This window comes from Ranitomeya imitator, chromosome 8 (assembly GCF_032444005.1).
Source record: "Ranitomeya imitator isolate aRanImi1 chromosome 8, aRanImi1.pri, whole genome shotgun sequence".
Lineage (NCBI taxonomy): Eukaryota > Metazoa > Chordata > Amphibia > Anura > Dendrobatidae > Ranitomeya > Ranitomeya imitator.
The window spans coordinates 36,454,881-36,469,393 of NC_091289.1; the positions used below are offsets into that span (position 1 = coordinate 36,454,881).

General features: G+C 42.5%; 2 protein-coding genes across 4 annotated transcripts in view; one reads left to right on the forward strand and one right to left on the reverse strand.

Annotated features, from left to right (window-relative positions):
• The window catches only part of LOC138647427 (uncharacterized), a 65,019-nt gene extending 62,959 nt beyond the window's left edge, over positions 1-2,060 (reverse strand). Inside the window, exon 1 of the mRNA XM_069736416.1 lies at positions 1,975-2,060. Coding sequence (XP_069592517.1) covers positions 1,975-2,060 — 86 coding nt within the window. The remainder of the gene's footprint in view (positions 1-1,974) is intronic.
• Positions 1-14,513, forward strand: part of WNK2 (WNK lysine deficient protein kinase 2) — a 171,206-nt gene that overhangs the window by 65,154 nt on the left and 91,539 nt on the right. For all 3 annotated transcript variants that reach the window (XM_069736745.1, XM_069736747.1, XM_069736748.1), the window contains exons 3-5: positions 7,485-7,657; positions 9,356-9,576; positions 10,972-11,129. In XM_069736745.1, coding sequence (XP_069592846.1) covers positions 7,485-7,657; positions 9,356-9,576; positions 10,972-11,129 — 552 coding nt within the window. The remainder of the gene's footprint in view (positions 1-7,484; positions 7,658-9,355; positions 9,577-10,971; positions 11,130-14,513) is intronic.

Genomic DNA, 14,513 nt, shown 5'->3' on the forward strand with positions numbered 1-14,513 from the left:
CCCTGCTCCTGCATAGTAATGCTGTCCCACTGTTCTATAAAACCCGACATCTATAAATATACCGCTGGTATTGTGTAACCAGCTAGCTCTTTTAAAAAAAAACAAATAAAAAAAGATATATATATATATATATTACTGCTCAAAAAAATAAAGGGAACGCTTAAACAACAGAATATAACTCCAAGTAAATCAAACTTCTGTGAAATCAAACTGTCCACTGGAAGCAACACTGATTGACAATCAATTTCACATGCTGCTGTGCAAATGGAATAGACGACAGATGGAAATTATTGGCAATTATCAAGACACCCTCAATAAAGGAGTGGTTCTGCAGGTGGGGACCACAGAACATATCTCAGTACCAATGCTTTCTGGCTGATGTTTTGGTCATTTTTGAATGTTGGTTGTGCCTTCACACTCGTGGTAGCATGGGACGGACTCTACAACCCACACAAGTGGCTCAGGCAGTGCAGCTCATGCAGGATGGCACATCAATGCGAGCTGTGGCAAGAAGGTTTGCTGTGTCTGTCAGCGCAGTGTCCAGAGGCTGGAGGCGCTGCCAGGAGACAGGCCAGTACACCAGGAGACGTGGAGGGGGCCGTAGGAGGGCAGCAACCCAGCAGTAGGACCGCTACCTCAGCCTTTGTGCAAGGAGGAACAGGAGGAGCATTGCCAGAGCCCTGCAAAATGACCTCCAGCAGGCCACAAATGTGCATGTGTCTGCACAAAAGGTTAGAAACCGACTCCATGAGGATGGTCTGAGTGTCGGACGTCCACAGATGGGCTGTGAGCACAACCCCCAACACCAGTGGGGTGGGTGGCAGTGGGTCAGTAATGGTGTGGGGTGGCATTTCCTTGGAGGACCGCACAGCCACACCATTACTGCCAGAGGTAGCCTGACTGCCATTAGGTAACAGATGAGATCCTCAGACCCCTTGTGAGAACATATGCTGGTGCGGTTGGCCCTTGGTTCCTCCTAATGCAGGACAATGCCAGACCTCATGTGGCTGGAGTATGTCAGCAGTTCATGCAAGATGAAGGCATTGAAGCCATGGAGTGGCCTACCCATTCCCCAGACCTGAATCCGATTTAACACATCTGGGACATCATGTCTCACACCATCCACCAACGTCACGTTGCACCACAGACTGTCCAGGAGTTGGCGGATGCTTTAGTCCAGGTCTGTGAGGAGATCCCTCAGGAGACCATCTGGTGCCTCATCAGGAGCATTCCCAGGCATTGTAGGGAGGTCATACAGGCACGTGGAGGCCACACACACTACTGAGCATCCTTTCCTTGTCTTGAGGCATTTCCACTGAAGTTGGATCAGCCTGTAACTTCATTTTCCACTTTGATTTTGAGCATCATTCTAACTCCAGACCTCTGTGGGATATTAGTTGTGATTTATGTTGATAATTTTTAGCTTTTGTTGTTCTCAACCCATTCCTCTATGAAATGAATAAAGATTTACAACAGGAATATTTCATTCAGTGATACCTAGGATGTGGGATTTTAGTGTTCCCTTTATTTTTTTGAGCAGTATATATAATGTCATTGCTTTGTGCTAAAGGCAAGTGTTAGCCTGTTAGCTGGCTTATGAGGCGGTATTTTCTTTCGGCTTAGCACTAGGATTTATTGCATACAGTGGGAGCTCATTTATAAAAAGTGCTGTATTGCTGTCACTTGATATATGTATAAACGGCAATGGTGCCCAGAATGATATATATCTTGATATACCATTAGGAAAAAACACTGAGAACATATATCTCTTGGTTATTCATGGAAATGTCCAATAGGACCATAAATGTTTGCATAAACCTTCATCAGCTGTTACTGCCAGGTTTCCTTACAAGTAAGTGCTCAATTTCCTTGTTGCGACACCACAAAAAAAAAGAAAAACTAAAATAAAGGGGACGTCCAGCCTCAACAGAAACTTTACAGGCATCATGGCTGGCTTGAAAATAACATACTCACCAGGTATTAACCTTGTGGAGCTTGCTCAGGCTGCTCCGATGGTCTTTGAAGACCAGGACGTCATTGCTTCCTGTTGCCGCCGTCATCTGAGGTGGAGTGGTGATGTTCCATCTTTGGTTTTTAGCTTGGTCTACAGATGTTCAGTGGTCCTGATAAGTCACCCACTCTGTTGCAGAAGATGGCTCTTTTATATAATGGTTTTGTGGTCTCTCGGTGACAACACAATATACTGACCGCTGCCATCAGACTATATTTTTGGGGTCTTCATTGTTGCATCTCACTCATTCCTTGGATGACCAGGATATGGGGATCCTTCCTGTTAAGTCCCATCTTCTTTGCTAGGGTCCCTGGTGACACAGGGGAGAATCCTTTTGACTCTGTATCCCACATTAGTCAGTGCCCTTATAATACCAATGTGAGGTTCCACTATTCAGGGTATGTCTGCCGAACACATAGTATACAGTCCGACAAGCTATGGATTCTGTGAGATATAAAAAGACAGCTCCAGGCATCTCCAGGGGTCTTTTTGTTTGTGACACTTTACGTCTTCCCCAAACCTTTTCCTCATTATTGACCAAGTTCTAAAGTCTACAAAGACATTTTCTCACTGTGATTCCGATCAGTCGCCATTGCTAACATGATATTGTTTCTGCTTTTAAGAGCACCGCTGGCTACAGATCATTTTGTAGCTTTTCAAGAGACCTTTTGCCTGTTTTCCACTTGTGTGTTCCCAAGAGGAAACTGTGGCTCTTTAATTTGCTGGAGAAATCTCCACACATCTGTCCATCGGGGCCTCGGTGCTTGAACAGTGTGGATTAAATGAATAAATCACTTTGTAACCTCTGATGATTTCCCAGATACTGTGGTCCTAGGAAACCGTTCAACTTCTAATGCCGATATTTTGCATTCTGCAAGCAATACATAGCTTATATTTTAGAAAGTATATTATTAATAGCCATCTACTCTACTGTATAGATTTTGGCAGACAGGGTATCAAACCTCTCACGTGGGTGTCACATCCCCCTGGAAGATCTGGAGTTAGACGGTCACATCAGATAATGAATCACAGGTCTTATTTAGAGATGGTATGATTTGTGTCCCATATTAAATTGTTTCCTCTGGTGCTAAAGAGGTTAGCGACCCTTTCTATGCTGGTCAGAAACATACAGCTCCATTTCAACTGCTTCTGATCTGGTCATTACCTCTACCTATGAAAATTGGTCAGACCTTCTTCCTGCCGGTGAAAGATTTGTCTTCCTGTGTTGTGTGCTAAACCTAAGTAGCTGGAGTAGAGTTGTTGTTGTAGTGTTCTGTGGTTTTCTGTGTTTATCTCCTGGTCCCAGTTTCTATTTAGTTTATTCCTCCCTGTCCCTATCCTCCTCCCTATAGTTGGTTATTGCTTTTGTATGCATATTGGTTTTCTTGTTATCCCTGTTTTGTCTTTGTGTCTTGTTTACGTTACATTTCTGTCCCGTGTCTCATGGGGTGGGGGAGAAGACAGATCAGGGTTTAACAGGAGCATTGTAAGATTGGAGCCTTTGGCCTCTCTACCTTCAGGAGTACCACCGGGACAGGGATAGTTAGGGTTCCAGGCACAGTTTGAGTCCCACCTTCCTTACCGAAGACCGTGACAAAAGCCACTTTTACCAAATGCAGCCTTGAAAGTCCTGGAGGCCATAATGTTATGTAGATGGTCTCAAGTCATGGGCACTTGTTTTTCAAACGTAATCGTCAAATATTTTGATTGCATAGTGTAGGTGAAGCCTAAACATGTGCAACTTTAGTAGCCCCACTTTTCTAAACAAGTTTTGCTGCGTCTACAGTGTCATCAGTGATTGACTCCACATGATACTCATTAGGTCATATTATTCATTCATTCAGTACCTGATATCCTATGTTTCAGATAATCGTTGGTGGGAAGGGCAACCCTTTGATAACTCCTGAAAAGGCTGCAGTGCACCATTCATTCTGCTAGATAATGAAGGTCCTAGTTTTGGAGTATACTCCCCCTTCAAAAAAAAAAAAAAAAAACTTAAATGGCAAATCTGCCCAGTTATGTAGTAACATATTTACTGGTTAATATTTAATTGCTAGGTTGAAATATTCTTAAAATAACCTTTTAAATATCCATAAGTATGTGTCCTATATTTACCCAAGCATAATGCCTGCCGGATCGGAGGATTAAAGTATGTGGAGAGCCCTAGGCAAAACCCCTGAGCATTATCTATTCCTCCATCTCCTATTCTTGGAAGGAAGATAAAGCAGAACAAATGGTGAAAAGGCCTACTATAAACGATGAATATTGTATTTTTTCAATTTATCATAGACGTCAAACAGGAGCACAATTGTAGGAATGTCACTACATATCATGTACAAATGACAACGCCATTAAACGTTCAAGAAAACGTTAAACAATGCTCCAAAAATTAGCGTCCAAGATGAGTCCCAGTAGGGACAACTGAGTTTTTGACCACTCTGTTGAATTAAGACTCTAAATGATCCAAGACTTGTTCCATCTCAGATTTAGAACCCTCTTTATATGGGAGCTAATTATTTTTTTTTTCCAGCTGAAGCAATAGTCATTACGCCATTCCCACATTGAAAATTCTAGTGTTAAATGGCAAATATCCAATGTAGATGAAAAGCTGGCGAAGTAGTTCATTGATGGCTCAAACTACTCTTCTAGATTCTGGTTTGGGTTCGACGTGGCATGGCTTCCAGTGATGGCACGTGACCAGTGATGGGGGCTGACGAGTTCATGTCAGTACAATATTGTGCTTCATTAATGGGAATCTCCCCAATAGTTATTAATTTCACCAATTGGTAAGTTGAAAATGATAGTGTAAGAAATCATACACACATCCGATTTTCACATACGAGTGTCGTGTGCACTTTTCACTGATAACATTCATGCATGTGATAGTCTGAGGCCATTCACATGTCTGTGATTTTTTTTTTTTTGTGGTCCGTGGAAAATCGCGGAGACATGTCCAATCTTGGTCCAAGGGTCAAATCAAAATTGTCAATGTCTTCATTAAAAAAATTAGACTCTGAGCGCAGTCTACTTTTCATGGACTGTCGGACTGGAGAAGGTGGAGGAACTTTTTGTTCTATTTCTCCACGTACGAGAGAACCTCAGACCGGAATAATATGTTAATTTTTCTCATATGTGCAAATATCGGAGGCGTGAATGAACCCTTACGCTGTCGTTGTTGTCAATACACTTTTGTCACACTTCCAAAAACGTTTCGGTTTCTTTCTTTATCAAGCAACGTCTCAACCTTACTTATAACAAGAGACCTATCGGGTGGTGATTCTTGGTTCCGACATTGTAGAATACTTCTTGTGTGTTGCCGCTCCTTGCACACTGAGCTTCCATTTATTCTTTCTAGTTTGCGGAATATTACGTATTACCGGAGACCAATCTGATGAGGCAAATTCAGGGGAAAAAAAGAGAATACCGGCAAATCCAAAGTATGCATAAATTATTGAGACTCCTTCCACCAGACCGTCTACATTTGGGGTCAGTCCCATAGACAATATTAGATATTAAGTGGGAGAGAAGTCCATTTTCCAACACTGAGAAGGGACTTTATTACCTTAAAAATAGAAAGGTGTGTGGCTTTCTCCTTAAAGGAAAACACATCCTCGAAAATCCTTTTGAGTCGTAAAATGGACTCCGCAAATTAACTACGTATGCATGTAAAAAAAATTATTATTATTTCCATGCAATAATTTGGGTGTTTTTTTTTTTTCATTGTTTGAAGGAGCAGGGTTTGCATAGCTTAATACCATTGAGGTTCTCTCCAAATATTGGTGTGTGGTTTGTGTAATGGAGGGGATTGATTTTTGTTAATAAGTATTCTGTAAGATTGTCTTTAGGATTCCCTGAGCAGTAATTACTTTAGTGGTATTGAGCATTAGCTCAGCTGCCTCGTAAAGGCTTCCGTTATTCACTGCATAGAATGTAGATGCCGTTTTGCTGAGGTCACAGCTTTTTGCGGAAACTTTTATAGCTCTTGTAAATGACGACAAGCTGGTAATAAACTGGTTCCAAAATGTATCTGCTGCATTTCTCAAGACAGGAATAATCTCTGGATTGTGTAGTTCTTGTTATTATGAATTGATGCAGTCTGTAAAGGACGTGGGTTCGAGGATTTAATCTTTTCTATAATCCTATTGCTTAAAATATTCCGTTAATAATAATAATCTACCTTTTCACCAAAAATTTAGGCAAACTTGTCACATTGAACAAGTATTCTATTCTGCCAGCATCATGTACGAGGCAGGAGGAGCTACGAGAATTGATATATAATTTTGTACATGAGGATTAATTGTATTTTGTGACCTTTTTGATGGATATCCCTGCTCATTCTGAGTTTAGGAGTCCAGTGGGAGGTACTCATGTTAGAATGATAACAATTCCTGGACTCTCAAGTCTAGAATGAGCAGGGATTTTTCCATAAAAAAGTCCCAAGATACATCAATTCCTTATCCGCAAAACTATTGATCAATCTACTTGGCTCTTCCACTTCTTACAGTGTTGCCCATGGGTTGGACAGAATTTTCATGGGGAGTGGTTCCCTGGATGGCTAGTGGACTGGGCAGGATGAAAAGGACTTTTTATTTTGTGCTGGCTTCTGAAGAAGAAAAGTTATGTTTAATACAATTTAGGTGGGACAAACCGATATTGGAAAAGTTAATGAGTTAAAACTAGTGATGAACTCTCGTGCTCGCCACCCGCATGAGCATCTGGGTGCTCGGATACGCATCAAGTATTGCTGGTGCTCGAGCGCCATGCTCGAGTTCCCACCCCACAAGTTTTACAGCTGTTAGACAGCCAATAATCATGCAACGATTGTCCGTATATGGCCATCTGTATAACGGTTTAACAGGTGTTCTCCTATATTCTCATTTAGAGACCCCATTATTGAATCCACCAAACTTTTAGAGTTTATTTTTTATATATTTTGTGAGTCTCTATGTAGCTTGGCACCTACTATACTATGTGCTAAAAATTTCATCAAAAGCTACATAAAAAATAAAACCATTATCTTTATGTCTACTTCACGTTGTCAGGCCGGTTCTATTTAAGTGATTTCTTGATTGAGAACAGGTGTGGCAGTAATCAGGCCTGGGTGTGGCTATGGAGTTTGAACTTCGCTTCCCAAAGATATGATAAATTAACTTTGGTTTATGTTTGTTTTTTGTTTTTGTTTTTTTTTTGGGGGGGGGGCTGCCACTTTTTCACACAGGGCCCTGTAGGTTTGGATTTCTTTTTTTCTTTATAATAAAGACCTTCATTTATAAACTGCATTTTTTGTTTTCTTGCGTTCCTTTGTCTAATATATACAATTGTTTGGTGATCTGAAACATTTACGTGTGTCAAACATGCAAAAGAATAGGAAATCAGGAAGGGGGCAAACACTTTTTCACACAACTGTATCTTTAGTTTCAGTGCTGCCCTTCAATATGCAGTATGTAACATTCTTATATCTGTTTGTCTTTAGGATCGTAAACTAACAAAACTGGAGAGACAGAGATTTAAAGAAGAAGCTGAGATGCTGAAAGGTTTACAACACCCCAACATCGTCAGGTTTTACGACTTCTGGGAATCCTGTCTGAAGGGGAAGAAGTGCATTGTTCTGGTTACCGAACTCATGACATCAGGGACTCTAAAGACGTGAGTGAACCTAGTGCGAAAGTGTATGGAATGATAAGCCTGACTTATGTATGACAAGCCAAGCTCTATGCTGAGCTAAGACCAGGTCTTCCAAGTGGCCAAAGCCCCAGATCTTGTTACAATCCTATAATGAAGAAGATACCAACCCTAGCTGCACCTACATTTTACTATATCCTCTCCCGCTATTGCAAGTGGGCCCAATATAGTTCCATAGTATATTGTGTGATGGCGCCCCCCCACCCTTCCCTTATTTCAGTTAAAGCTGAGCCCATCAACTTGTCTGCTCTCTGAGCTGGAGGTCAGCAGAACGCCCATTGATTTTTGTGGCCGCCCATTGATGGCAAAAAGGGCACTTTTTTTGAAGTTTTGTTGGGAACCCAGTATGATCGTTATGATTAAATAAATTGGGGGGAATTAATTAAAATGATTGTGCGGAGTCGCTCACTCCAGCACCGATAGGTGAGCAGTTCCGATAACCTTGCACTTGCCGATCATGGGTCCTTCCCGGCAGAAAACATAAACCACGCCATTGGCACCACTCCCTGATGTAGAAGTTAGCGGCACCAGACAGCCCTTTTTTAAGATCTGTACTGCAGTTTTGGTTTTGTAGGATTTTTCTTCGCAAGCCACATTGGTCCCAAAAGCGCTGCAACATTTTGCTCTTTTCCCACCACTACTACAACCAGTTGCCAAGGTTTAGCATTAGGAAACGGGGTCATTGTAACCTAAGAGATTTACTACAAAGTACGGCAGAAATAGAAGTGAATTGTAGCATGTCTCTTCTCCGTGTCTTTCCTGTCACCCGGACAAAGATGAACAAAACTTGTCACATCTGACTACGACTGAATGTATGACTGCTATATGAATGGCCAGTCTTGGCAAAGTTCTCTACAGCATTAAAACAAGTTAAAAATAGGTTGTCTTATCACAACCCCTATAAAAGCTAACAAAAAAAACCAAACAAATGAAAACAGTGACATGATCTGCTGATGATCAGTGTTTGCTTCCAATCATGTATTCGTTCTTCAACTTCTAAATTAGAAGAACCTAAAATTAACAAATTGATGTTATGGATTTTTTTTAAATTTTGGGCAATTGCTTGAGTTCGTGTTCATTTTATTCAGAAAGTTGAAGATGCAACTTCGTAAAGGGAATCCTAGCAGCAGAGACACTCAATCCCATCCACGGGCAGCATGTATCAACCAAAATGTAAGGGTGGTTTTTGCTTAAATTTTGAAATTTTCTCATTAATTTTAAGGTAAAGTATTAGAGAGGTTTGTCCCTTTTCAATTTAGACCATTGTATCAGATTTAGTGATGAGTCAACGTTCTAGGATAAGGTGTTATCAGAGCATGCTCAGGTTCTATCCAAGTGTCTTCGGAGTGCTCGAATACTATGTTTGAGTCTCCGCGGCTGCATGTTTCCTGGCTGTTCGACAGGCGCAACGTATGCAGGGATTGCCTAACAAACAGGCATCCATCCCTGCATGTGTAACGGCTGTCGATCTGCCATGAGACATGCAGCCGCGGGGACTCGAACATAGTATTCGAGCACTCCGAAGACACTTGGCTAGCAACCAAGCATGCTCAGATAACACCTTATCCTCATCACTAATCAGATTCTATGCACTCAGCTATTCTGTAAGGTGAACTGGACTTTACACCTTAACTTGAGTTTTCTTTCTATTATTTTTTTCAGTTACTTGAAGAGATTTAAAGTGATGAAACCAAAGGTTTTGCGCAGTTGGTGCCGACAGATACTGAAAGGATTGCACTTTCTCCATACGCGGGCGCCACCCATCATCCATCGGGACTTAAAATGTGACAACATCTTCATTACAGGGCCGACTGGCTCTGTGAAAATTGGGGATCTTGGGCTGGCGACGCTTAAACGGGCTTCTTTTGCTAAAAGTGTCATAGGTAAAGCTGCTTCTAATTGTTCTATTAAGATTGTGACTATTTTGTTCAAGATCAATCGGTATGAGGAAAATGTTTGAGAGTCAAATCTGTTTAGAAGTGTAAGGAAAAAGTCTCCATACACATTGCCATCAGAAGCTCCCTTCATCTGTGATGTGAAGTGTAAGGAAAAAGTCTCCATACACACTGCCATCAGAAGTTCCCTTCATCTGTGATGTGAAGTGTAAGGAAAAAGTCTCCATACACACTGCCATCAGAAGCTCCCTTCATCTGTGATGTCAAGTGTAAGGAAAAAGTCTCCATACACAATGTATTCAGAGGCTCCTGCCATTTCTGATGTGATGCGCTGCCTTGTTGGTTACCATTGTCTGATAGATAAAACAATAGGTTGGCATTTCCTGTGTAAATGGTTAGTCAGTTTTATATACCGGTATATCTTTTTTTTTTTTTTTTTTTTTCTTCTTCAGTATGTTTCTTGTCGTTTCGTTTCGGGAACCCTCAGCTGACTCTCGCGCTGCCTGAACCACAGCCAGCATGAATAAGAGATCGGTTCATGCATTACAAACTTGTTGTTATACTCTGAAAGGCTAGGGTCTAAGGGGTAAGGTTTCTACTTGTGAAGAGTGACAAGCCAAGCCTGCATGTCAGCGTGAGGAGACTTATAAACCATGCATAGTTCTCTGGGAAATTATATATGCAAATTGGCTCTTCAGAGAGAAAGAGGTCTAGAACTCTATCGCCACCTATTGGAAGCAGCAATCCTAAAAGTCAATATCGACGCTTTTTAATGAGCCTTGCAATATGACTTGGGATAATGGCCAAACCAGAATCTAAATTGCAGACAGTGTTTTGGTGGTGCTGCCCCTCATCAGTGCAAAGTATGAGATCTGATTTGGCTTGGTGAGAGGCTCTGGACTGGGGTTTAAAGGGGTAATGTTTATCCTTGTAAAGAGTGACAAGCAAAGCCTGGCATGCCAGAGTGAGGAGACTTCTAAGTCATGCATGCTCTGTGATGTTTCAAAGAATGGCATGATTGACAGCGCAGCTGGAGATTGTGACTAATCCAAGAGGCAGGTCCTCAACAGCTTCAAGTGCCTAATCCCCTAGGCTAACGGGTCTCTCCACACAAATAATGAGACCCATAAAACTAGCTGAGAAGACAAAGAGAAGCAGGTGGAGGATTTGCCTTTTGGACTAGTCACCTAGCACAGTGGCACAGTGTGGTTGGGGCAGAGAGGAGCAGCTGATGGTGGAAGGAGAAGGGAAAAAGGCATGGGGTTGTTTTTTTCGGTAGGCTGAGGTCAGCCATTCCTTAGTCAAGATATTATTCAAAATCTTAACTGGTAAACTTTTGGTTTCTGTGTAAAGATTCTCTGGCTTTGTACTCTCTCCATTCAGGGACTCCGGAGTTCATGGCACCTGAAATGTACGAAGAACATTATGATGAGTCCGTGGATGTCTATGCTTTTGGAATGTGCATGTTAGAAATGGCTACCTCAGAATATCCGTACTCGGAATGCCAGAATGCTGCCCAGATATACCGGAAAGTAACCAGCGTAAGTACACATTATTTATCAAATATGGTAACTTTGCAATTAGATGGACTTTTTTTTTTGGTTTTCCTAATTCTACCCAAAAGTATATGTTAAATATAGAAATTAATCGAGAAATGATTTAAATCCTCCTTGTTCTACACTTTGCCTTATATTTATAGTAGATGGGTCTATAACCGGCATCTACCGTATGTCAGCACCTATTGCGTAAATGCTTCCTATTATAGGAGACACCGATGATGGCATTATTCATGCAGTGCACAAAACGTCTGTCCAGTTTGGCCATATAAGGTGGCCATATCTGCAAATGAATCAGTGCTAATTTTTAGGAATGGTTCCTTTTTCTTAAGTTTTAGCTTGACGACGCAAATTGCAAATCATACATGTAATTACTATACCAAAATCCAAGACTGATCTCTTGATTTATGATATGGATTGGCCTACATGTCTTCTAGCATAGATCTTACATCACTCCTGGAAGGTCGCAGATGCATCAAGAATTTTTGAGTGAGGCATTCGGATGCATTCTCTTTCCCTTGATAATATTCTGACCTGCGGGGTCAATGGTAATGGATTTGGCCATATGGTGCCTGCATTTAGTCCCTTGATAGATGATAATGGTTCTCATGATATTCATCCCTTGGGAAAATCCAGGTTCCATCAGTTTTGAGTTCTCTTCTATCATATGTACAATGCTGTGAATAATTCCTGGCTTTTTTATTTGACTGCTTTCTGGTCCCGTACATGAGTCAGTGACATTGACATAATATTTTCTGCTAGATTGAGACATCCCAATCATTTTGAGAAGTCCCCATATTAATCACTGGTAACGTATGGTGTGTGCTCCCTCTGACTCCGGCTAATGATTACATTCAACTGTTGGACAAATAAAGATCAATCCGCAGATGATCAGTGGCGCTGGTGTATCTGAGCCGCGTGCTGATCAAGGTCAATTTGCAGCTTGATGAAGCATGAAGAGTTTCCGTTGCTGATGTACAGGACTTTCCACTGAGTCGCTGGCAATTTCTTCGAGACTCAAAAGGGAATTTGGGATCAAGCTAAAATAATCTGATTTACCGTATAAACTGCACAATGGATTTACCAGTAATCACCCATTTTCAGGGAATTTGGAATCACCTTGTCTTTTGAAAAAAATATTGAGTATAAAACCAGCCAGTTGCGCCGAGTTGTCTACTTATTACATATGAGATATGATGTTAAAATAGTAATGTGTCTGGAGCGCATTATAACCCAAACGGCATCGTTGTGTATTGGAAGCATCCATTTGGCGTTGAAAAGGCAGTGTTTTCCTTGGCACCTTGGGACATGGGGAGTTGCTAATACCCTTTGTGAGGTCAAGGGTAGTAATGTACCGAGCTGGCCCTTGCCTTTCCATTAATTCATTGACACGGGGCATTGGATATGCATCAAACTTAGAAACTTCGTTCAGCTTCCTATAGTTATTGCAAAACCTTAATTATCCAGTTTCGATACGAAGACTATTGGACTGAACCAGCCACTCTTGGATTCCTTGATCATTCCCAAGCTCAGCATCCGCTTCACCTCTTTTGAAATCGCCTCTGGGTGGGCTTTGGGAATCCGGTATGGCTTCACGTTGACCCGAACATGAGGCTCCATCAGAACCTCATGTTCTTTGACCAATGTACAACCAGGCAGTTGTGAGAACAGGTCCATGTTTAGCTGTAGCAAATCTCGGCATTGTTGCTTTTGGGCACGTGACAGCGTCTCTGCCACCTTAACTTCTTCTGTGTCCGCTTCAGGCTTGGAGACCAAACACGGAGCTTCCACGGGCTTCCTATCTCGCCATTGCTTAATCAAGTTCACGTGATATACCTGGTAGGGCTTCCTTCTCCCTGGTTGGTGGACTTTATACTTGACATCTCCAACTTTTTCAAATATATCGTAAGGGGCCTGCCACTTGGCCAGGAATTTGCTCTCCACCCTAGGTACCAAAACCAGTACTTGATCTCCAGGACTGAAGTGTATAACCTTTGCTGACCTATTGTACACCCTCGATTGTGCCTCTTGTGCTTTGAGGAGGTGTTCTATCACAATGGGCATCACCTCGGCAATTCTCTCTTGCATCTGGGCCACATGTTCGATTACACTCCTTTGGGTGTAGACTCAAGAGCTCAAAAGGGGAGATTCCAGGAGAGGCTTGTGGGACTTCTCTGATGGAGAACAGCAGGTATGGCTGTAGAATGTCCCAGTCTCGACCATTCTTCTCCACAACCTTCCTCAACATGGCCTTAAAGGTTTTATTGAACCTTTCCACCAAGCTATCCGTGTGTGGATGGTAGACTGAGGTCCGGAGTTGTGTGATTTGCAGGGTTTTGCACAACTCCTTCATCACCTTTGACATAAACGTGGTCCCTTGGTCTGTTAGGATCTCTTTAGGTAACCCTGTCCTAGAAAAGATATAGACCAAGTCCCGGGCTATACACTTGGCGGAGGAGTTTCGTAGTAGTATGGCCTCTGGGTACCGGGTAGCATAATGCAGGACTACCAATATATATTGATGTCCTCTTGCGGACTTTACCAGGGGTCCCACTAAATCCATCGCTATGTGCTCAAATGGAACCTCGATGATGGGCAACAGTGCCAGAGGACTGCGGAAGGTCAGCTGGCATGTGGGGCAGGAATGACAGTAGTTCAAAATCTCTCTGTAACACCAAGGCCAGTAGAATCTTTGCTCTATCACCTCACCTCTTTGCTTGGTTACCCTATAAAGCAGATCCCCATTCATCTCAAAATGAGAGAATCGATTGTTGGCCCCCGACTCATGAGGCACACCATTTAACGCGGTTACATTTTCAAATGCCCTTTTAAGAGTTAGGTACTGGAGTTGGGCAGTTCCAAAGTTTCCCTCGGACACTTCCAGCTCAGGGATGTTGGCCTCATGGGATGCTACCTCATCCTCAATGCCAATAAGCACACACGGGAAACTCATCTGCTACTGGCTGCGGTGAGGTTTCTTTAGGGGCGACCTGGCTGTCGTCTTAACACCCAGGTGTTCCTGCTTTCCCCCACATGTCCCAGAACAATGCAAATCCCGTCCTATTATGAGGTGCAACCATTCCTTGACGACACCCACTTCATGAGACGTGGTGACACAGTCTGTGCTTACATCGACGTGTGCCACAGAATAGTTCTTAGCATCCCCATGGATACACTGAACTCCCAACACCTTCCCATGAACAAGCCGGTGAGGAAGTGTGGCCCTTATCAGAGTCACCAAACTTCCTGAGTCCAACAGTCCAGTCACTCGCACCCCGTTTACGGACACGGAGCATGCCTGAGGGCCCTCGCCTGGTTGAGGGACAGCACTGCAGTTGGGTTATTCAAAATACGAGCAGCGTCGTCCTC